General features: G+C 31.9%; 2 protein-coding genes across 2 annotated transcripts; one reads left to right on the top strand and one right to left on the bottom strand.

The window, feature by feature from the left end:
* Window positions 1-234: 234 nt before the first annotated feature.
* Window positions 235-9,114, bottom strand: LOC109007016. Its single transcript, XM_018986495.2, has 11 exons — window positions 8,861-9,114; window positions 7,224-7,348; window positions 6,224-6,668; window positions 5,730-5,845; window positions 4,400-5,186; window positions 3,591-4,058; window positions 3,174-3,362; window positions 2,863-3,090; window positions 1,566-1,902; window positions 1,249-1,432; window positions 235-1,080 (listed from the first exon to the last, which is right to left on the bottom strand). The coding sequence occupies exons 1-11, from the start codon at window positions 9,068-9,070 to the stop codon at window positions 597-599; spliced, it is 3,573 nt and encodes a 1,190-aa protein (XP_018842040.1). The 5' UTR covers window positions 9,071-9,114; the 3' UTR covers window positions 235-596.
* Window positions 9,115-18,424: 9,310 nt separating this feature from the next.
* On the top strand, window positions 18,425-19,010 carry LOC109007017 (histone H4). The gene has a single exon (XM_018986497.2). It carries the CDS (start codon window positions 18,469-18,471, stop codon window positions 18,778-18,780), a length of 312 nt encoding a protein of 103 aa, XP_018842042.1. The 5' UTR covers window positions 18,425-18,468; the 3' UTR covers window positions 18,781-19,010.

Genomic DNA, 19,010 nt, shown 5'->3' with positions numbered 1-19,010 from the left:
AATTAATTCAAGAAATCAAAATAATATTTCAAACTCTTAATATGATACATTAGATTTACTTTCTAATAAAAATAACTTTAAAATCTAATATACCACATCATGTCATCAATTTTTGTATTCACTTTTATGGAATACGTCTTATCTACTGATAAGAGAAGCTTTAGAAATGGACATGGAAATACATAAAACAAATTGATTGTTAAAACCCTACTTTGAATCAAAGAACTGCAGCAATAGAACAAGACTGCGAGAGAGTTTGCTGTCCTTTTTATTCAAACAAATCGAATCCGTACACACATATACATAACAACATCCTTATCGGCTTTCAAAACTTCCCACATCAATTAACCTACGACTTTCCAAACGAAGGGAAGCAGTTGAATAAATACAGAATCAAATTAGTCTTAGATATCATTTACATCTTATCTTTTTACATCAAATCATTCTGCATAATAATAATAATAATAATAATAATAATATATACATATACGCTTCCATGTACAACTACACACACACACACTAGTATGTACAGCTGTGTATGTTTTCATTATTATTATCTTCTGTACTTCCTACTCTTTTTATTCTCTCAAATCCAATCACATATTAGCAGTCAGATGGGTATACCATGGCTCATGAACACCAACGGTAACGGTGGCAGCCACCACTAAAACTTCGGCCGCTTCCACCACCCTCTGTGTCAGCAAAACAGCTCCAACTCGACGCAATGCCATTTCTGCTAATTTCTTTCCCTGAGGCCCATTTCCCCCCAGCATGACTCCTCTGGCAGCCAAATAAACCGCGCGAGACACCTTTTGAAACACGGGATCCCCTGCTTGCAAGCTCTTTGATAACATCCTGGCCGTGACCACCCTCCGCAACTTAAGTTTCTCGGTGTCTGCCTTCTCCTCACCCTCTATTGGGAACTCACTAATTATTTCAACAATTTCTTTAATACCTGCATCTTCAACTCGATCCAGTAGATCCAAAAGTCGCTCAACACACTTTGCGACTATGCTTTCCATGTCTGTTGGGGTGGCTATTACTGCCTCGCTCAGGAGGGTCTGCTGGCAAACTAAAATACTGCATTTTACATAAATTCAAATTAATAAAGCATTTCAATCAAGAATAAGACATGCCATATTTCATGGCTAACATATATTAATTAAACTATAAAGATAAGATAAAATTTTAAAATAATTCAGAATTAGATCTATATATTGTTTTCCCCAAACAGCAAAGCCATTTTACCTTGTGGAAATTACAATAATCTTCTGAATTTGAGCTTGAACAGACCTCAACCTAGAGAGGTTAAGCATTAAAGTTTCAGGCAGAGCTGCTTGTGTGAGACCTTCTACCCCATTTACTAATTTCAACACCCCAAGTCTCACGAGTAAGTCAACTTTTGCTCCCTTGCATTCAGTTAGTTGATCACCTGATCCAACGACGAAATGAAGAGAGTATCAAGAACTCTTGCATATCTATTATCAACTTACACAGAATACTGGAAACCCAAAACCCTTTGAATATATATACACAATACTCAAATGTTGATTCCAGGATCATACCATTACTTCTAGCAGCTGAAGTTGTCATTTGGTTTCCATTTGTTTTGACCAGAAAGCTTCCACCAGTTCTTAGGGCGGTGGAAGGAAGAAACCCTGGAACTGAAATTTCACTGCCCATCAAAGAGGAGAGGAAATTTTTGTGTTCTTCCCATTCCTCATCTTTGCAACCTATAATGGAAGAAAGCCACTGCACTGTCAATGGCAAAGAGGTATTCGCATCAGATGGAGATCCATATCGGTTGGCAAAAGCATTTCTAAGATAATCCAAGCCAGTAGGACCCTTTAACAAAGGCTCCATAATTCTTAAACGTGCTTTGCTTATCTCCTGCTTAAGCACCTGCCAGAAAATGTCCAGATTATATGAAACAGTTGCACATATAAAAAAAGGGAAAAAAAAAACTCATATTGGCTATTAACTCCATGCAATCACTAAAATGTATCTCAATGTAGATCTATATATACAAACAGTACAGTATAAAACCTTTGCTGATCTCATTTTAAAATAGGAAAATGATACTGTGCCGCCTCAGTTTGCCCGCTCATGCATTTTATTTAATTTTTTTTACTTAATGGTTAAGGAAATGACTATTAGTATATTGATTTTTTTTTAAATGCTTAAAGATGCTTAAAAAAAGTTCGAAAAAAAAAAGCAAAAAAAAAAATAGAAAGTGCAATTTGCACTAGGGGGCACGCCCAATGGCCAAGCCTGGGCGGCATGGTAGAACTACCCTTTAAAATATATCAGAACTCCTTTAGCAAGGTGCAAAAGATATCCTATCGCAACGCTTGGCTATACCAACCGATAAGATTGGTGGTCAACACCACATCTGACTCATTTTACTCAAAGCTTGGCTATATAATTAGCAACTGTGAAGGCATCAAATATAAGGAAAATTACCTTAAACATCATGATACAAGAGTAAAGTAATAGCAGAGTCCCATAAAAAAATGGCGGTAGCCATGGGCCATCAAATGATTCTTAAGTACATCATAGACTAACCATTTTTGGGCATCGAACCCCATAATAGCCAAAACTACAGCAACAATATAATAACCAAGAAAGTAAGGCTGTATATATGTATATGCCCTGGTCAATTAGCAATTCGAACTAGTGCTGCCGCTGGGCATGGAGATAAAAGAAAAGAAAATTTCAAATCCCAACGTTTTACTAGCATACGATAACTTTAGATGTGTTTGAGCAACATACTATGAAGAAACACATTTTTCTTCTTGCAGGGTACCTTAAAAAGGGAAGACAAAGTGCAAAACCAATAGAAGAAAAGGCATGAAAACACACCTGAATCTGCTCTAGGACAAAACGCAGGCCCCTGATCATTGCAATTACACAGGAATATCTTGACTCATCACTGGCTTTACATATCTCGGATAACTCATTCATTAACATCTGATGGTTGGCTTTCAGTTCATCATCATTAACTGGAGCAGAGAGCTTTTGCAAAGTGACCAATGCAAACTCTAGAATCCTTCCAAGGTAATCAATGTCCAGGTTACCTGACTTTAGCACCTTCAAAAGGGGAAAAGAAGGGTTAATATCAATATATGATGGTTTTATGAGTAATTACTGGCTGCAGCCAAGGAAGGAAGTACCTGAGAGAAGATCTCTATATCAATAGCATCAATAATCTCTTGCTTCCAGTTCTGTGGAGCCATCTCGCAAATTTCACCTCTCACCTCCCTCATGAGTTGAACAACCCGATCATAGTCAGGATCATCCTGTTTCATAGATTCCATCACGCCATCCCAGAATGCCTTCTCCATTGCTGCTTTTATGTTCACCTACACAATAGTAAGCCAAGAAAACATATTACCACCAGATGCCTGTAACTAACAGTAATAAACTACATGCTTTTGCATATTGACGACAGGAAAAATACAAACTTTTTTTCACAGGTAAGTAAATGATGACCGTAAAATATATAAATGGATCATGGAGTTCTGCTAATATTCAGTGACTATTTTTTATGGAAGTGTTGTGCAGACTATCAAAAATCAGTAGATAATAACCTTAATATTCTTTTGATCTTCATCAGTGGCACTCAAGCTATCATTAAAAGCATGGCGTTGCTCATGGAGGAATTCATTTACAATCAGCTCATTCTCGGAGATCAGATTTTCATCTGATGAACCCAGCTGACGGTCTAAACTGCTTCTATGTGAGGAGAAACCCAATCCTCTTGTTGAGGAAGCATCATCTTCCTTGAATAAGGTGCGAACTACGCGGCTTGGCTGTTCAACACTTTCACCCACAACACTTACTTTATCTGAGCTAGCAACATAAGAAGGATCACCTGAGGAGCTCGATGGGCTTGGAGGAATGAAGTGTGTGATTGGAGATTCTATGGGGCTTCCATTCTCCTTCGCTTGAAAGTATTTAGACCGGGTTTCAGATAAAGCAGATTCCATACGCTCAATCCCAGCATCACCACTCAAATGTCTTACTTTTTCCCTCAGAAGTCTTTGATCTTCTGTGACCTGCAGTTCAACAAATCCAAACATGACAATTAGCAGGATGTTTCGACAGAACTAGGAATCATCACAATATCAACTCCTTCTAAAGTAATAAATTAAACTGATAGCAAAATTCAGTACTTTCAACCTGCAAGGCTTTATCATATCGAAGATGGAAAAGTTCAAAAGCATCAAAACATTGACTATTGGGACTGACGGATCTTTCAATCTTTTCAAAAGTCCAAAAATTAAATCTCCAATTGAAAACCGGACGCATATGTGTAGTTCACCAAATTGCAACAACTTTAATTGCATGTTTGGTGATTTCCCAAAATAGATTATAAATTGAAGGGCTAAGGCAAGACCTGTTTCTGAATAGCCTTCATGTCATGGGTAAGAGCAACACTCTCTCCTTCTGGAGTTAGCTTACAAGTTTGCATCATAGAGAGCTCAAGCTGGCATGCTGCCCTCACCAAATCCTTCTCCAACAATTGAGCATCCTTAACCTTCCACACCACAAAGCAATTTAAGTAGGAGCACCATGCTTTGTCAAATGCTTGGAGCTGAGACCTGAAGGTCCAACACTTTTTTAATTTGAGGTCAGACTCTTCATCAAAACTTTGTACTGGACCCTTCAGTACAATCTTTATCAAAATCTCAAACTCTTGGATAACATCCTCCGCAGACTTGGCCAAAGCAATTTCACGCTCTCCTTGGTCACTGAACACCGCATCTGGATGACCCAATATCATGTAAGCACAAAGAACCACTCTCACAGGATACCTTGATAATTTATCTGGACTAGTAGCTGCCTCTCTAACAAAACCTACTTTCTTTGCGTCTTTGCTCCTCCTAGAAGTCCTGGGAGTATCCCTTCTCTTTGGGGAGGCAACTCGTTTGAGAAGGTGGTCAATGTTATCCATAAAGGACGGGTGGTGATTAGCAGCAGAAATATCTCTGGAGACCTTCAGCCGGCTCTCAAACCGGTCAAGTAAAGCTTTCACTGTCTGAAGGGTGGTAGATGATTCGATCAGAAGTGCAAGCTGCTCAAATGGCAATGATTTCACAGACTGCTTATTCATTTTCAATGCATCATAAGCTTTTGCCAAGGTTAAGGTAGTTTTCCTCAACCTAAGGAAACGCCTCCAGCACCTAGTGAAAGCAACACAATTAGAATATGTTGTTTCGTCCTCAAAATAATGTGCAGTATTGTACAAGAAAAAAAAATCTTGGATATGTTTAATGTCCATGCACAGCACTGACTATTTATATGTTTGAATTCATATTCGATCAACTAATATTGCCAAAATAGTACAAAAAACATGAAAAAATATTCAAAAAGAAGTCACATTAATGTCCTACAGAAAAAATAAAAAGTTCTTAAAATATAAAGATTTTCATCTCCAGATCAATACCTGTAAAACTGTATAGAAAATGCCACAAACTCAACACTCTGAAATGTACTGGCCAAATATGCATTAGATCACCTCATCAGGTTCAGGTTCACATACCAAGGAAAAAAAGAAAAAACTAGCAACTACGAATACAGAGCTAAATACTTAACCCAGCTCAGCAAATCTTTTAAAAGTTTAACAGTGATGCAAATCTTTTAAAAGTTTAACAGTGATGCTTTAAACTTCTGCAGTTTCTTTTTAAGATAAATAAAAAATTCTGTAGTAATGACAGGCTATATACCTTGCTAACTTTCGGGAAAGATGATCAGCCTGTTTGTGAAACCTATTCCACTTTGGGGGAACAAGACCATGCAGCCTACCTCGCTGCCTCAAATATTCTGCTCTTTGTCTCTTTGCCTGATTGTCATGAAATTCAATGAGAAATGATAATTATAAAATAAAATAAATAAATAAAGAAAAGCCCCATAAAAGTCACAACTCACACCAAGTGAAAACTAAGGGCAGGTTTGGGACATCAAACAAAATACAAAATTCTCATCTCATCTCATCTCATCATTACACATTTTTCAAATCCCCATACAAAATATAATAAACAATTCAACTTTTTTAAATCCCAATACACATTTTTCAAATCCCAAAATAATAATAATATTAAAACTTAATATTTTAAACTTCAAAACAAAACACAAAATTCTCATCTCACCCCCCAAACCTACCCTAAATAAACACCACACAGTAAATAAGTTATAATCAGAATTCAGAAAACAGGCATACCCTCTGAAGTCGATCTTCCAACTTATCCCTCATACTCCTCCTTTCAATCTCACGTTGGTGAGAGACAGACTTAGCCACCCGTCGCACTTGCAACATCCGAGCACGTGCCCTCTTTTTCTCTGCTTCCAGCAAACCTAGTCGCTTTGTCTCAGCAGCTGCACGTTTTTGTTGAATTGCAGCACGAACACGCTCCTTGTACTTGCTATCCCGAGCCATCCTTCGCAATAAGGATTGAGATGACCTCTCCTTTAGTGTGGCTCTCCTTTGCCTGTAAGCCTTAAGCATAAGCATTCTATTTGCTGCTGCCTGCTGAACCCGCGATTCCACTTTTGTTCCAAGCTTCTCCCGTTCTTTCTCATAACGCATTTGTACCCCACTTTTAGCTGCTTGCCGCAACTCATCCAACTTAGCTAGTCGCATCTGGGCCTTTGCCAAAATGCTCAACCTGGTGATGCAATTATCAGTAATTACCATTCTCTTTTTGGGCTGGACTCTTTTAATTTACATAATTGACGCAAGTGTGATAGTTTCTTTTGAATTTTATTATGGAAAAGAAAAGGCCCAAATGAAATCCACTGACAGGCAAAAGAAGTTGAAAGTCACAAGCAAGTAAATTTCAGACATCAGTCCCATGCAGAACTTTTAAAGTTATGCAATCCGAGTAAATTTGAGGCATCTGGCATGGAAATTTGGTAATCGTGGTAGAGATGTTGTGTAGTAGTTATTGAGATCACTGACAAGTTTTTAAGTTATAAAGGTGAAACTTAGCGATGTGGATATTGTGAGGAACTCAAAAGTTCCAAATATACAGTTCGAATAACTAGGAGATAATCCAAAGTACATCCATAGATCATGACAATAACAATAACAAAATTGGTTACAGCAAACAAAAAACGTGATGCACAAAAAAATAATACAGAAATGCCACAACTTAATTGCAGTGCTGTGGCATGAATATAGAAATGTGGAAGTTGTGGAAATTGAAACACATAGATATTACCTTTTCTGCTCAGCAGCTTGGAGCTTTGCTTCAAGACGCTGACCAAGATCTTCCTCATGAGATGAAGACCGCGATGGGCTTCTCGGCTTCGCTCTAGCCTTGCTTGACAGTTTCTCATAGTATTGCTGCATCCAAAACAAAATTGTAGTGTAAGCCAATGTAGAATTCACAGAGATTTAGATAAACAAGAAGTTTTAAAATTTTCATGTTTGATTATGGTGCATGCAAACCAAAACCAATGAACTATAGGATTCAAAGACAAAAAATAACACCTAGAAGTCGCTGATTTTATCAAATTGAAAATAGGAACGAAAATTTAATAATTTACTTAAAAGAAAAGGTAAGCATGAAACATCAAAGGGACAAAAGAATAAATGATAGTTTCAGAAAGAGAAATTCAGAGTTGTGCCCTCTGTGTTACTAATAAGATTGATTGACTTATCAAAAATCAAAGAGAAATCCAAGTAAGGCCAGCAAGTATTAATTATTACCTTAAATTAAAGTGTTTAGAAGCATTAAGCAAAATAAAAACCAATGATACCAAACTTCTTAGACGTATAGGAAGAAGAGAATTTAGGGCATGTTTAGATGCTTGGAGTATTCAGAATTTTGTGAATAAGTTCAAAAATTGTTTAAATATAATTTGTTAATATTATTTTGTTTTGAAGTTTGTAAAGTTGTATAGATTTTTGTGTTTTGTTTTTAAGTTGATGTAATGATTTGATGAAAAATTGAAACTGACAAGTGTTTTGTAGCTGAGTGATGTTTGAAAATGAAATTATGCGAAGTTTTGAAAATTCTCATGTTTGCCAAACATCCCCTTAAGTTCTTAACCAATTTCAATACAAAATCAAGAGAAGAAAATGTATTTGATATGTGCGTGTCATACATAGAGAGAGAGGTTGCTCATGCGAAAAGAAAGAGCAAAACGAACATATCCAAAGTTCCAAACAGAATAAGCACCCACTCTCACCTAACACAAGAAGGAACAAAAAAAAGCTTCGGTACAAAGTTTTAACCAAGAGATAAAATTATTTTTTACAAAAGCAATATATATACGACAATTCGATGAGATTCAGAGTGAAAAGTAAGTAAGAACGTTCTTTTGTCGTGTTTGGTTGCTGAGAAAATTAAGAAAATTTTCATTTTGATAAATTTAATCTACTTCCTGAGAAAATTACGGACTGTACTAAACTGATCAACAAAATCACAGGAAAAAAATTAATTATTTTAGGTGTGACTTTCTCAGGATCCACAACGATCGGAAAAAGAATATAAAAACTATAATCATGAAGTATATGTTAGCAAATCGTTGTAAAAAGGTACCCGATTTGACAAAATTATCAAAGAAAGAAAAATATATGAGTCAGAAATTATTTAGTAAATCGCGCGAAACGAAACAAATTCGAGAACGAAACAAATTAAATAGCTGAGGAAACAAAAAAGAAAAAATCACTCGAGTCTTCAATTTCGAGAACGAAACCAACAGCAGTGCAGCACCGAAAAAAATAATTGTGGAAGAAAAAGAAAGCCTCAAAATTCTATGTTATTTCTTCATATCCTCGGTAAACAAACAGAAAGTCGGACAAAAATCATAGTCGAAGTGAAAATTAGGGAAAATATATAATAGTAGAAACCTGGCGCCGAAGATCAGCGTCGCGGAGCTTGGCTTCGATTTCTTCAACTGTACTCTTCGGAGGAGACCTACACTCCAAGAGCCTCCGCTGAAGCCTACGAGGTAATCTGGGAGAAGAGTTCGAAAACGAAGTCGAATCGTCAAGGGGAAAATCCATGGCAAAAGCAACAGCCTTCCCGTCCTCCGGCGACGACTCCACTCTCGAAGCCATCACATCTAATGATCCCTCCCCACCACGACGCCGACGGATGACTCTGAAAAAGTATATACGAAAAAGACAACGACGATGATGATACGTACGGATGTATGTATGGATATATATATATATATCCGATGATGATGATGATGATGATAATCTGAGAGTGAAGAGAAAGAGAAATCAGAGGATGGTGGAATGAAATTTTTTTCCTCTCTCTTTTGTTTTTGGGGGGACGGTGTTTGGTTGAGAGAAGAACGTAAAGGGTAGATAGTAGAGTTTTGAAGTTATAGAGAAGAGACCATAAAGCGGTGCGTAGGTGTGCAAAAGTAAACGTTGTGTGTCGATTACTTATCCGAAATATGAGGGTGGACTTTGCCACGTCGGCGGAGCCCCAACGGCACTCTTTCTGTTACCTTTCCTTAATTCCTCTGCCTTCCTCTCTGTCTCTAATGCGGTGCTGTGCTTGCTTTCCCACGCCTCTCTCTTTGCTCTTCCAAGTTCCAATCCTTTTTTTTTTCTTTTTTTTTCTTTTTTTTTAAGTAATGCGTCTCCAAATTTTCAACAACAATCATGTGCACACAAAAGAGGATTTTCAAATAAGAAAGTGGCTTCTTTGTGTGTTGACACGTGTTAGTTGGCGTGCAAATGGCCAGCTACCTTTATTGACCATGCCTTTGTAGGTGGTATTTAAATAACAAAAATCATATCCTTTATCACTATTATTATCTCGCGTTTAAAAAAAATTATAAATATAAAATATAAAAATAAATAGTAATTAATATACATAATTAATTTTTAAATATATTTAATAAATTTTTTAATTTTTTAAAAATATATATATAAAATCAATTTATTTGACTGGATTATTGATGAATTAATATTTCCTTAACTATCATATCTTTAATCTAATGATGGTTCTTGAATCTTCGAAGTAATAGTTTTCAGATTGAAGAATGAGAATTGGGTCATTATTAAATGATTGCTACACAATTGTAGAGGTTCAATATAAAGGTTAGGTCGTTTTTTTTTTTTTCCAAACAAACTTTTTGAGGTCAAGGATTTTGATTGGTCGGTGAAAGATTTAATGGAGCAATTAAAACTGTCAAGCATTAATGCTATTAGTTAGATGTCCTTGAAGATGCTGCATTGAAAGATTAATGTTACTCCTCGATGTGTGTGCTAATAACTTGACTATAATGTCTTTTACTTCAACTAATCACTCTTGCTTTTCAAAACCAATTACCCGTGACGATAAGAACTATTTACTGTGTTTAAATTTAAATAAATAATATTTTATGAAAAAGTTAGGAATGAATTATGAATTTATAATTGAGTTGTCACCGACTCACCGTATGAAATAATGTTCGGTTAGATTTGATTATTTATTATATTTTATGTAAAAATTTAAAAAAATTATAATAATAAAATAAAATAAAAAATTTTATGTATACAAATCGAGGTTGAAAGCTCTGAAATACAAAACTAGAGGCTCTGGAAGCTGCTAATGTGGGTAGGTGAGGCCACACGCTCCATTCATATCGTGTTTTCCTCATTTTATTTTAATATTAGAAACGATATTCGTAATCGTGAGTATATAAATGTCGTATAATTATTTTTTTTAAAAAATATAAATTTATATAAAAATAAATTAATTTTTTAATAATAAATTTTATTTTATTTAAATAATTATACAATATATATATTTTATAATTATATATAATATTATTCTTTTAATATTAAATGAGGGGTGATGTTAAGTGATATTAGGTATTTCAAAAGTGACTCAGTTCATTTTTTTAATATTAAATAATAAATAAATATACAAATAAATTTGTAAGAAATTAAAAAAAAATCAAAATGTACTAAATACACTTTTAAGACACTTTTTAAGAGGAAGCTAGCATTTTTCTTTTCTTGGATGAATGGCCTCTACAGTACCACGCGTACCTTTCCTGTCAAATTAAGTTAATTAACCCAAGGGTGGGCCATCGGTGGCTCCCTCCTACGCTTATACCACGGCCGCGCATTTTTTTAGAAGTAAATGGTCCCACCTAAGCCCACATGCCACGTCGGCTTTGTTTAAATAAATGGCCCACATTCCGTGTCGGCCGTCCTGCCTGCCTGCTGGCTGCTCCGACCTCCGTATACTTTTCGTGGCATTTCAGGCTTGGCGTTTGACTCCAAGGAAAATGCTATTTCTACAGAAGTTTTCCACCGAAAACTTCTACCGAAAGGCAATTTTTATTTTTATTTTTATTTTTTATTTTTACTTAGTGATTAAGGAGTGTTTTTAAATGAATTTATGATTTTTTTATATTTTTTAAAAATATTTAAAGTGTTTAAAAAAATGATTGAAAAAAAAGCAAAAAAAAAAAACTTTTGCCTTTCGGTAGAAGTTTTCGGTGGAAAACTTCTGTAGGAATAGCAGTGCTCTTGAGTCCAATTCAAGTGCTTCGTACATACACCACGGTATCTCGGCTGCTCCGCCCACTATTTTATTGATTGAAATGTGTGTTAGAAGGAGCGAGTACTTTTTGTTTTTGTTTACGTGCGGCGAGTGGGGTTGGAATTCCTTCCGTGTCCTGGTCGAAAACAGACGTCCCAAGACGTGGCTAACGTACGCTGAAAAAACGTGTAGTTGTAATGCTCACAGCGTTCTTTTTCTTCTCTCTTTTCGGTGGCCTCCGAGAGTCATTGAGGAATAATAAATTGGACAATGCCAGCCCGCAGGAGTTAGAATTTTTTTTTTTTAAGGATAGGTTTGGAGTACAAGATAAAATATAAAATTTTCATCTCATCTCATCTTATTATTATATTTTTTTTAAATTTTTATATAAAATATAATAAACAATTCAATTTTTTTGAATCTCAATACACTTTTTTCAAATCTCAAAATAATAATAATATTAAAACATAATATTTTAAACTTCAAAACAAAACATAAAATTCTCATCTCACCCTCCAAAATAATATTTTATGTTAAAATTTATATAAATCTTTTAACACTTTTATATATTTAAAAAAAACAAAATAAATTTAAAATATTATTAAAAAATATTTCTTTAATCAGAAAGTAAAAAAAATATATTAAAAAATACTTTCTTAATCATGAAATAAAATAAAAAATTATTATGATTAAGAAAGTATTTTTTATTAATATTCTTAATTTTTTTTATTTTTTTAAATATTTAAAATTATTAACAAAATCTATATAAAAAAATAACTAAACAAAAAAATATAAAAAAAACACGCACTAACACAAATGGTAGAAATTAGGAGAGGGACGCTTAGCATTTTCCTAATGAATTTAAGTAAGGAATTCAAATCATAGGCAACAAAATCTTTTTTACAATGGAAAAAGGTAGTTTGTCTACTAAATGTGATTGCTCTATCTGACTGTTTGGAAAAAAAAAATTTACTTAATAATTAAAAATGTGATTTTAAGTATATTAATATTTTTTATTTTTTAAAAATATTTAAATATATTAAAAATGAAAATAGAAAAACGAAAAAAAAAAGTTGCAAAAAGTAACTATCGGTCAAGTAGAGCGGGCTACTCTGAGCAGCAGAGTAGCCCGACTCTTTTAAAATTCGTTAGATCTATTTTATAATTTAATATATTATATCAAATCATATTAGTTTATAAATTTATTTTTATATAATTATTTTGTAACTAAAATATTTTTCGATTGAAAAACGTTTTCATCTCATTTTTTGTTATTATTATAATTTTTTAAATTTTTTATATAAAATATAATAAAATAATTCAAAATTTTCAAATATTTAAATAATAATAATATTATTAAAAAAAATTTATTAAATTTATCTAAAATCATTTCATTTCATCTTATTATTTAATTGGGACCTAAATAATAGTCTTAAATTATTGTATTACTCTATTTAATTAATTAATAGTCACATAGAGTTTTTGTTACTTTAGTCGAGGTTCATGCACGAATTTAAAAATGTAAAGGGAAGAGAATATATAACATGTTGATGTGAATTTTCTAATTCTTTAAATAATTGAAGATTGATTGTTTATCTTTTTATTACTTAGGTTGACCTTTTCGAAAAGGCAATTTAATATTTTAGTAATCTTACTTAAAATAATTGGGAAATATCTGTCTTTTATTACCTTTTGAGAATGTTATATTTTCTCATCTCGATCTGAGAATTTTCAGTAATTCTTTATTTAACTATAGACATATTAAATTATTTAAAGTGAAATCTAACTAAATATTAAATACAGAAGATTAATGCTTTACTTTTATCTAATTCCCTGTACCACATCAAGAGCTAATCCACCGAACACTATTTGAAAATTAAAATGGCTTTTCAATTTAAAAATAAAATGTTCTAAAATATTCTTAAAACTTTAGGAAATACTTTAACAATAAAATAAATTTTATAAATTAATATAACTTAATATAGTACGTTAGATTATAAACATATATTTATTTTAAAATAATCGAACGTATTACATGAATCTATATAAATTTATAAAAAAAATTTATAGTTAAATCAAATCGAATAATACTACATATAGTCGTGAAATACATAAATGCTGTATAATTTTTTTGAAAAAGAATAAGGTCAATTATTAAAAATGAGTTTTTTTATATAAATATCGTATTTATTACTTTTTAAAAAGAATTGTATATCATTTGAGCACTCTACGGTTATAAATATTATTTATCAAATCATTTATTTAGAAATTTTAACGTTAAATACAGTTACATATTATATAAATCTCTAATACTTTTTTTATAAAATTATTTTTTAATAATAAATTCTTATTTTTAAAAAAAGAATACGTAAAATTTATCCATATTAATTCTGCAAATCTCAGTACTATTCATGCGAGAAATAAAGAATGCAAATTCATAAAGGAAAATGCTACATGCCCCGCTGGGGCCTGAAGCATTTTTTTATATTTTTTTTTAATTTATTTTTATATAGATATTTTTAATAATTTTAAATATTTTAAAAAATAAAATAAAAATTATAATATTATTTAAAAATATTTTCTTAATTACGAAGTAGAATAAAAATTAATATTTAATAATTTTTTTTTTACTTTCTGATTAAGGAAGTGTTTTTTAATGATATTTTAAATTTATTTTATTTTTTAAAAATATTTATAAGTGTAAAAAAAATCTATATAAAAAATAAATTAAAAAATTACACATAAAAAAGTACATGTTAAGCTCAACGGGAGCCCCCAACGGGGGCTGTAGTATGACTATTTTTAATATTTTAAAAAAAAATCATAATATTATTAAAAAATATTTTCTTAATCATAAAGTAAAATAAAAAATTATAAAAAAAATATTTTTTATAATTTTTTATTTTACTTCATAATTAAGAAAATATTTTTTAATATATATTTTTTACTTTTGGATTAAAACAATATTTTCTTAATAATATTTTAAATTTATTTTATATTTTAAAAATATTAAAAAATATTAAAAAACCTATATAAAAATTATTTAAACAAAATATATATTAAATAATACTACAGCCCCCAGCGGAAGCTCCCCCAGCGGGGGCTGTAGCACCACCCTATCACCCATTCATAAAAGGTGGTGGGAAAGACCCATTGGGCCTTAAAAGAGAGAAATTTAAAAAATAAAAGTGAGGGGATGCGTATCAGAAACGTGACAAATATATAATAAATTGGCTCCTTTGGGTAATAAAGCCGACGTGACAGCTACCAACAAAACTGAGGTGACAAAACGTTAAAGAATTGTCGTTTTAAATCAGGGTGGCTATACAATTACAGCCACCGCTCCCGTATACCGTTAGTTTTTTTATTATTAAATAAAAAATAAAAAAATCGATAACTTTAAGCCATAAGTGGATCCCCATCCCATTTTTCATATCATTATTATCTCTAAATTATAGAGAAAAATTTAGGAAAAAGTTTAAAAACTCCCTCCCATCCTATTCCCCATTTTAGGATTTTGATTTAGGAAATGAACAGTAGTTTTTTAAATATAGAGAACCACTATTCATCCCCTAAATTATTTTTTATTAATATTTTATTCAAATAAATAAAATAAATTCTTTTTTCAATCAACTACATTTTCTCTTATACTCATATTTATTATACTTTTAAATAATATTTTTAAAAATAATTTAAATAATTACTAAAATATAAAAATAATAATTTTAAAAATATTATTAAACCCTTAAAAAAATAATTTAAATTTTTGTTTAAAATATTCACTATAATAATAGTTCAAAACATAAGAAAAAATATTAAGTAGTTAAGTTTGAAAATAGAAGTGAGAGAAAAAAATAATAAAGAAATAATAGAAAAATATTATTTTAATATAATAGAGAAATTATAGGAAATGAGATGTAGAAGGTTTTTTAAAAATGAGTAAAATTTAGGATAAAATTATAGGGAGTGTCCTTTTTAACTAAAATTTAAGAACAAATTTAAAGAATCGGATGTGAATGTTCTAAGAATAGCATTTTTCTTTCAGTCATTTTATTTCGTAATCAAACCATCTATAGTAACTGTAACTTGGACTGTACAATATTCCATGCTCCCACGAAAATAAGCATGTAATCACGGAGCTTCAAACATGATCACTAAATGCCACGCCTTAAGATTCTCTAATCATTATGATTCTTTTTTTTTATTAATTAATTATTATTCTTGCAAAATAAAGTAAATCATTAAATTGTAATATAGCCTTGGTATAGCAATAAATAAATAAGAGAACAAGTCCCACCCATTTTACATTTGATGCTTTTAATTATGAAAAATTATAGTTACAGTTGTAATTATACAAATGTCATACAATCATTTTGAAAAAGTGAATAAATATAAGTTTTATATAAAAAAATAATTTGTTAATAATAAATCATACTATTTTTTAAAACGATTACACGATACTTACGAACTCTACAACTGCATATACTATTACCTTTTAATTATAGTGACAATTGCATAGATTTAGCAAAACTTATTGAAAAAGTATACGATGAAAAAATAATTTGTTAATAATAAATCATACTATTTTTTAAAACGATTACACGATACTTACAAACTCTACAACTGCATATACCATTACCTTTTAATTATAGTGACAATTGCATAGATTTAGCAAAACTTATTGAAAAAGTATAGTGGTGTGCACGTCCAACTAGCTCTCATTCTCAAATAGGAATATGAAACAAAAACTAAAGTGGTCTCTTCACCCCTTTTGACCTAGAAAAATTACGCTTATCATTTTTATATCGCATACCATACATTACAATGTCTTATGTTCCTTTTGTTTCGGTTTAATTTTATGGTAATTTTTAGATAATATAAATGTTTAGTAATTTAATTTGCATATTATTATTGTAAGTGTATAATTTTTATGTGAATTTCAACTTCTTAAAATTATATATGGGCTTTTAACTCGACTAATGACATGGACTTCCAATATTCATATTATAATATTTGAATAGAGATTCTCTCTAATTGTTCATTTGAAGTAAATGATTCGGATGGGGAAAAAATAGACACGTTATTAAATGTCTCTATTTGTTTATTCTGTTAAAAAATTGGAAATTGTATGGCTCATATGATATTTATATTTTCTCTACGATTAGACCAAATAATTCATCAAACAATTGTAAATAATTTATATTTATAAATTGTAGGCATTAAAAAGACACACATACACCACAACCATGTTCGAATATTTATGATTGATCGTATGAATTTTCAGTTACTTGTTTTTTATTGAAATGCATCGTTTGACTTGTAATGGTTTAGTTATTTTTTATTGTATTACTTTAACGGAAAATACTTTAACCATAAAAATAAATTTACAAATTGACATAGCTTAATACAATACGTTAAATTGAAAAGTTAATTTTAATGTAAAGTGGATCTAGCACAATACGTGAATTTGTGAGTTTATTTTTGTGTAATTTATTTGTATTTATAGCAATTATTTTTTAATTATTTATCTTTAGTCACAAAGGGGTTATACAAAAATAAATATTCAAACTGACGTGACTTGATGCAATATGTTAGATTATAAAATTATTTATAATATAAAGTAGATCTAGCGCATCACGTGAAGTCACATAAATTTATGAATTTATTTTTGTATAATTTATTTGTATTTGTAACAGTTAATTTTTTATTATTTTGCGGAACTCAAAACAGCTAAATTTGAACCAACATATTAAGAAAAATGATCACATCCGAGCATATTAAATTAAGAAAGAAATACAATACAATACAATACAATAAAAATGAAACCTCTGGAAATCAACTCAAAACGAGGGATGGTTGTCGATACGAATGGATAATAATGATTATGGTCGCTTTACAAAAGGATGGATGTCCATATCGATCATGGGCATGCACCATAATTATTGTGTTACCATTTTCATGAGCCATCTCTACATTCAAAATTTCAAACTATGCATGTATCTCTGATTCTCTCCCAAGGTAATGGCTAATACAGACACAGCTTTGCTACAAAAAAGTTTGCTGTGCAACACGCCAAAACCCATTATAACTTAAAAATAAAATTAAAAAAATGAATCATTTTTTTAGCATAGTTGACGTTGTGAAGGCTTTCACATCATAGATGTGTTAAAAAATATGTGTGCTAAACAGATTTTCTTATATAGTAACTATTGATTCTATTATCGAGTCGGTGTGAATAATCTATATCACTTAAATTATAAGTTTTGATTTGTAAAATTTAAAATTTATATTCAAAATGAAATTATTTCATATAAATATTTTATTAGGTATATAGATTACTCTATATACTGACTTGAGAACAAAATTATTTTAAAGTAATAAAGTGTGTGAGACTCGTGCATTTATTTTAAAAAAAGGTGGACAAATTTATGATCTACATGAGGAGTTGTTTTAATAATAGTTCCCATTTTTTTAATAAGAGTGTGCGAGATTTACATACTACAGAATGTATTTAGCAATAATAATTTAATCACGTCCCCTAATCCCCAATTAACTAAACATAACGGGTATTAGGTATAGTGTCATATACGCGAGAGTTGCTGCCATTGGCACCGTCGTGGTATAATTCTGAGTGGATGGGTTGGGGTTTTGGGCCCTTAAGTTTATTGGGTCTGGAATGAAAATTGTTATAATTACCCGTTGGTCGTCCAGATAAGACGATCAACGGCCCAAAATTTGCCCAAAATTCGGGCAAATTTTGCGCTCGGTTATTTTCAACATTCAAAAATCATTTTAGCCGTGTCAGTCCGCCAAAATCATTTCCCACCAATCACATTCAATACGTATTCGTCACGCGGATTAAGGCCTCATCCAACGGCCACCACAGCACATCGCCCCCTATAAAAACCTTCAATCTTCACTGTAAATGCCGAAGAGACGCAGAATAGAGAGCAAGTAGGAGAAGATGTCAGGAAGAGGGAAGGGAGGCAAGGGATTGGGAAAGGGAGGTGCGAAACGGCACCGTAAGGTACTGAGGGACAACATCCAGGGCATCACCAAGCCCGCTATACGACGACTCGCGAGGCGTGGTGGAGTCAAGCGCATCAGCGGCCTCATCTACGAGGAGACTCGTGGCGTTCTCAAGATCTTCCTCGAGAACGTGATCCGCGACGCCGTTACCTACACAGAGCATGCTCGCCGCAAGACTGTAACCGCCATGGACGTCGTCTATGCCTTGAAGCGGCAGGGCAGAACCCTCTACGGCTTTGGGGGCTAAGGAGGTTTGAGTTTCTGTAATAATTAGATGGCTTAGAATTAGGGTCGTGTCTTGGTCAATTAAAATTGGGGGGTTCATTGTATCGGGCTTAATTCTTTGACATGTCACTGAATCGAGAAATGAACCAACATGACTATTTAAGTTCATATTATTCTGTGCGAAAAGAGTCTTGAATCTCTCGAGATGTTATCTAAAGTCATTACCAGAGGTACTTGCTGTTGTTTGGTTTC

The sequence above is a fragment of the Juglans regia genome, chromosome 13, assembly GCF_001411555.2.
Source record: "Juglans regia cultivar Chandler chromosome 13, Walnut 2.0, whole genome shotgun sequence".
In the NCBI taxonomy this organism is placed as follows: domain Eukaryota; kingdom Viridiplantae; phylum Streptophyta; class Magnoliopsida; order Fagales; family Juglandaceae; genus Juglans; species Juglans regia.
Note: the sequence above shows the minus strand (reverse complement) of the source record. Positions and strands in the feature narration are given on the sequence as shown.

Bases quoted from the DNA above. Each gene is read 5' to 3' on its own strand.
- LOC109007016 (XM_018986495.2), bottom strand. From the start codon at position 9,070: ATGGCTTCGAGAGTGGAGTCGTCGCCGGAGGACGGGAAGGCTGTTGCT. The intron at 7,349-8,860 runs GTTTCTACTATT...TTTTGGATGCAG, and splicing joins ACGCTGATCTTCGGCGCCAG to CAATACTATGAGAAACTGTC. The intron at 3,363-3,590 runs GTTATTATCTAC...ACTATTGTGTAG, and splicing joins AAGATCAAAAGAATATTAAG to GTGAACATAAAAGCAGCAAT.
- LOC109007017 (XM_018986497.2), top strand. From the start codon at position 18,469: ATGTCAGGAAGAGGGAAGGGAGGCAAGGGATTGGGAAAGGGAGGTGCG.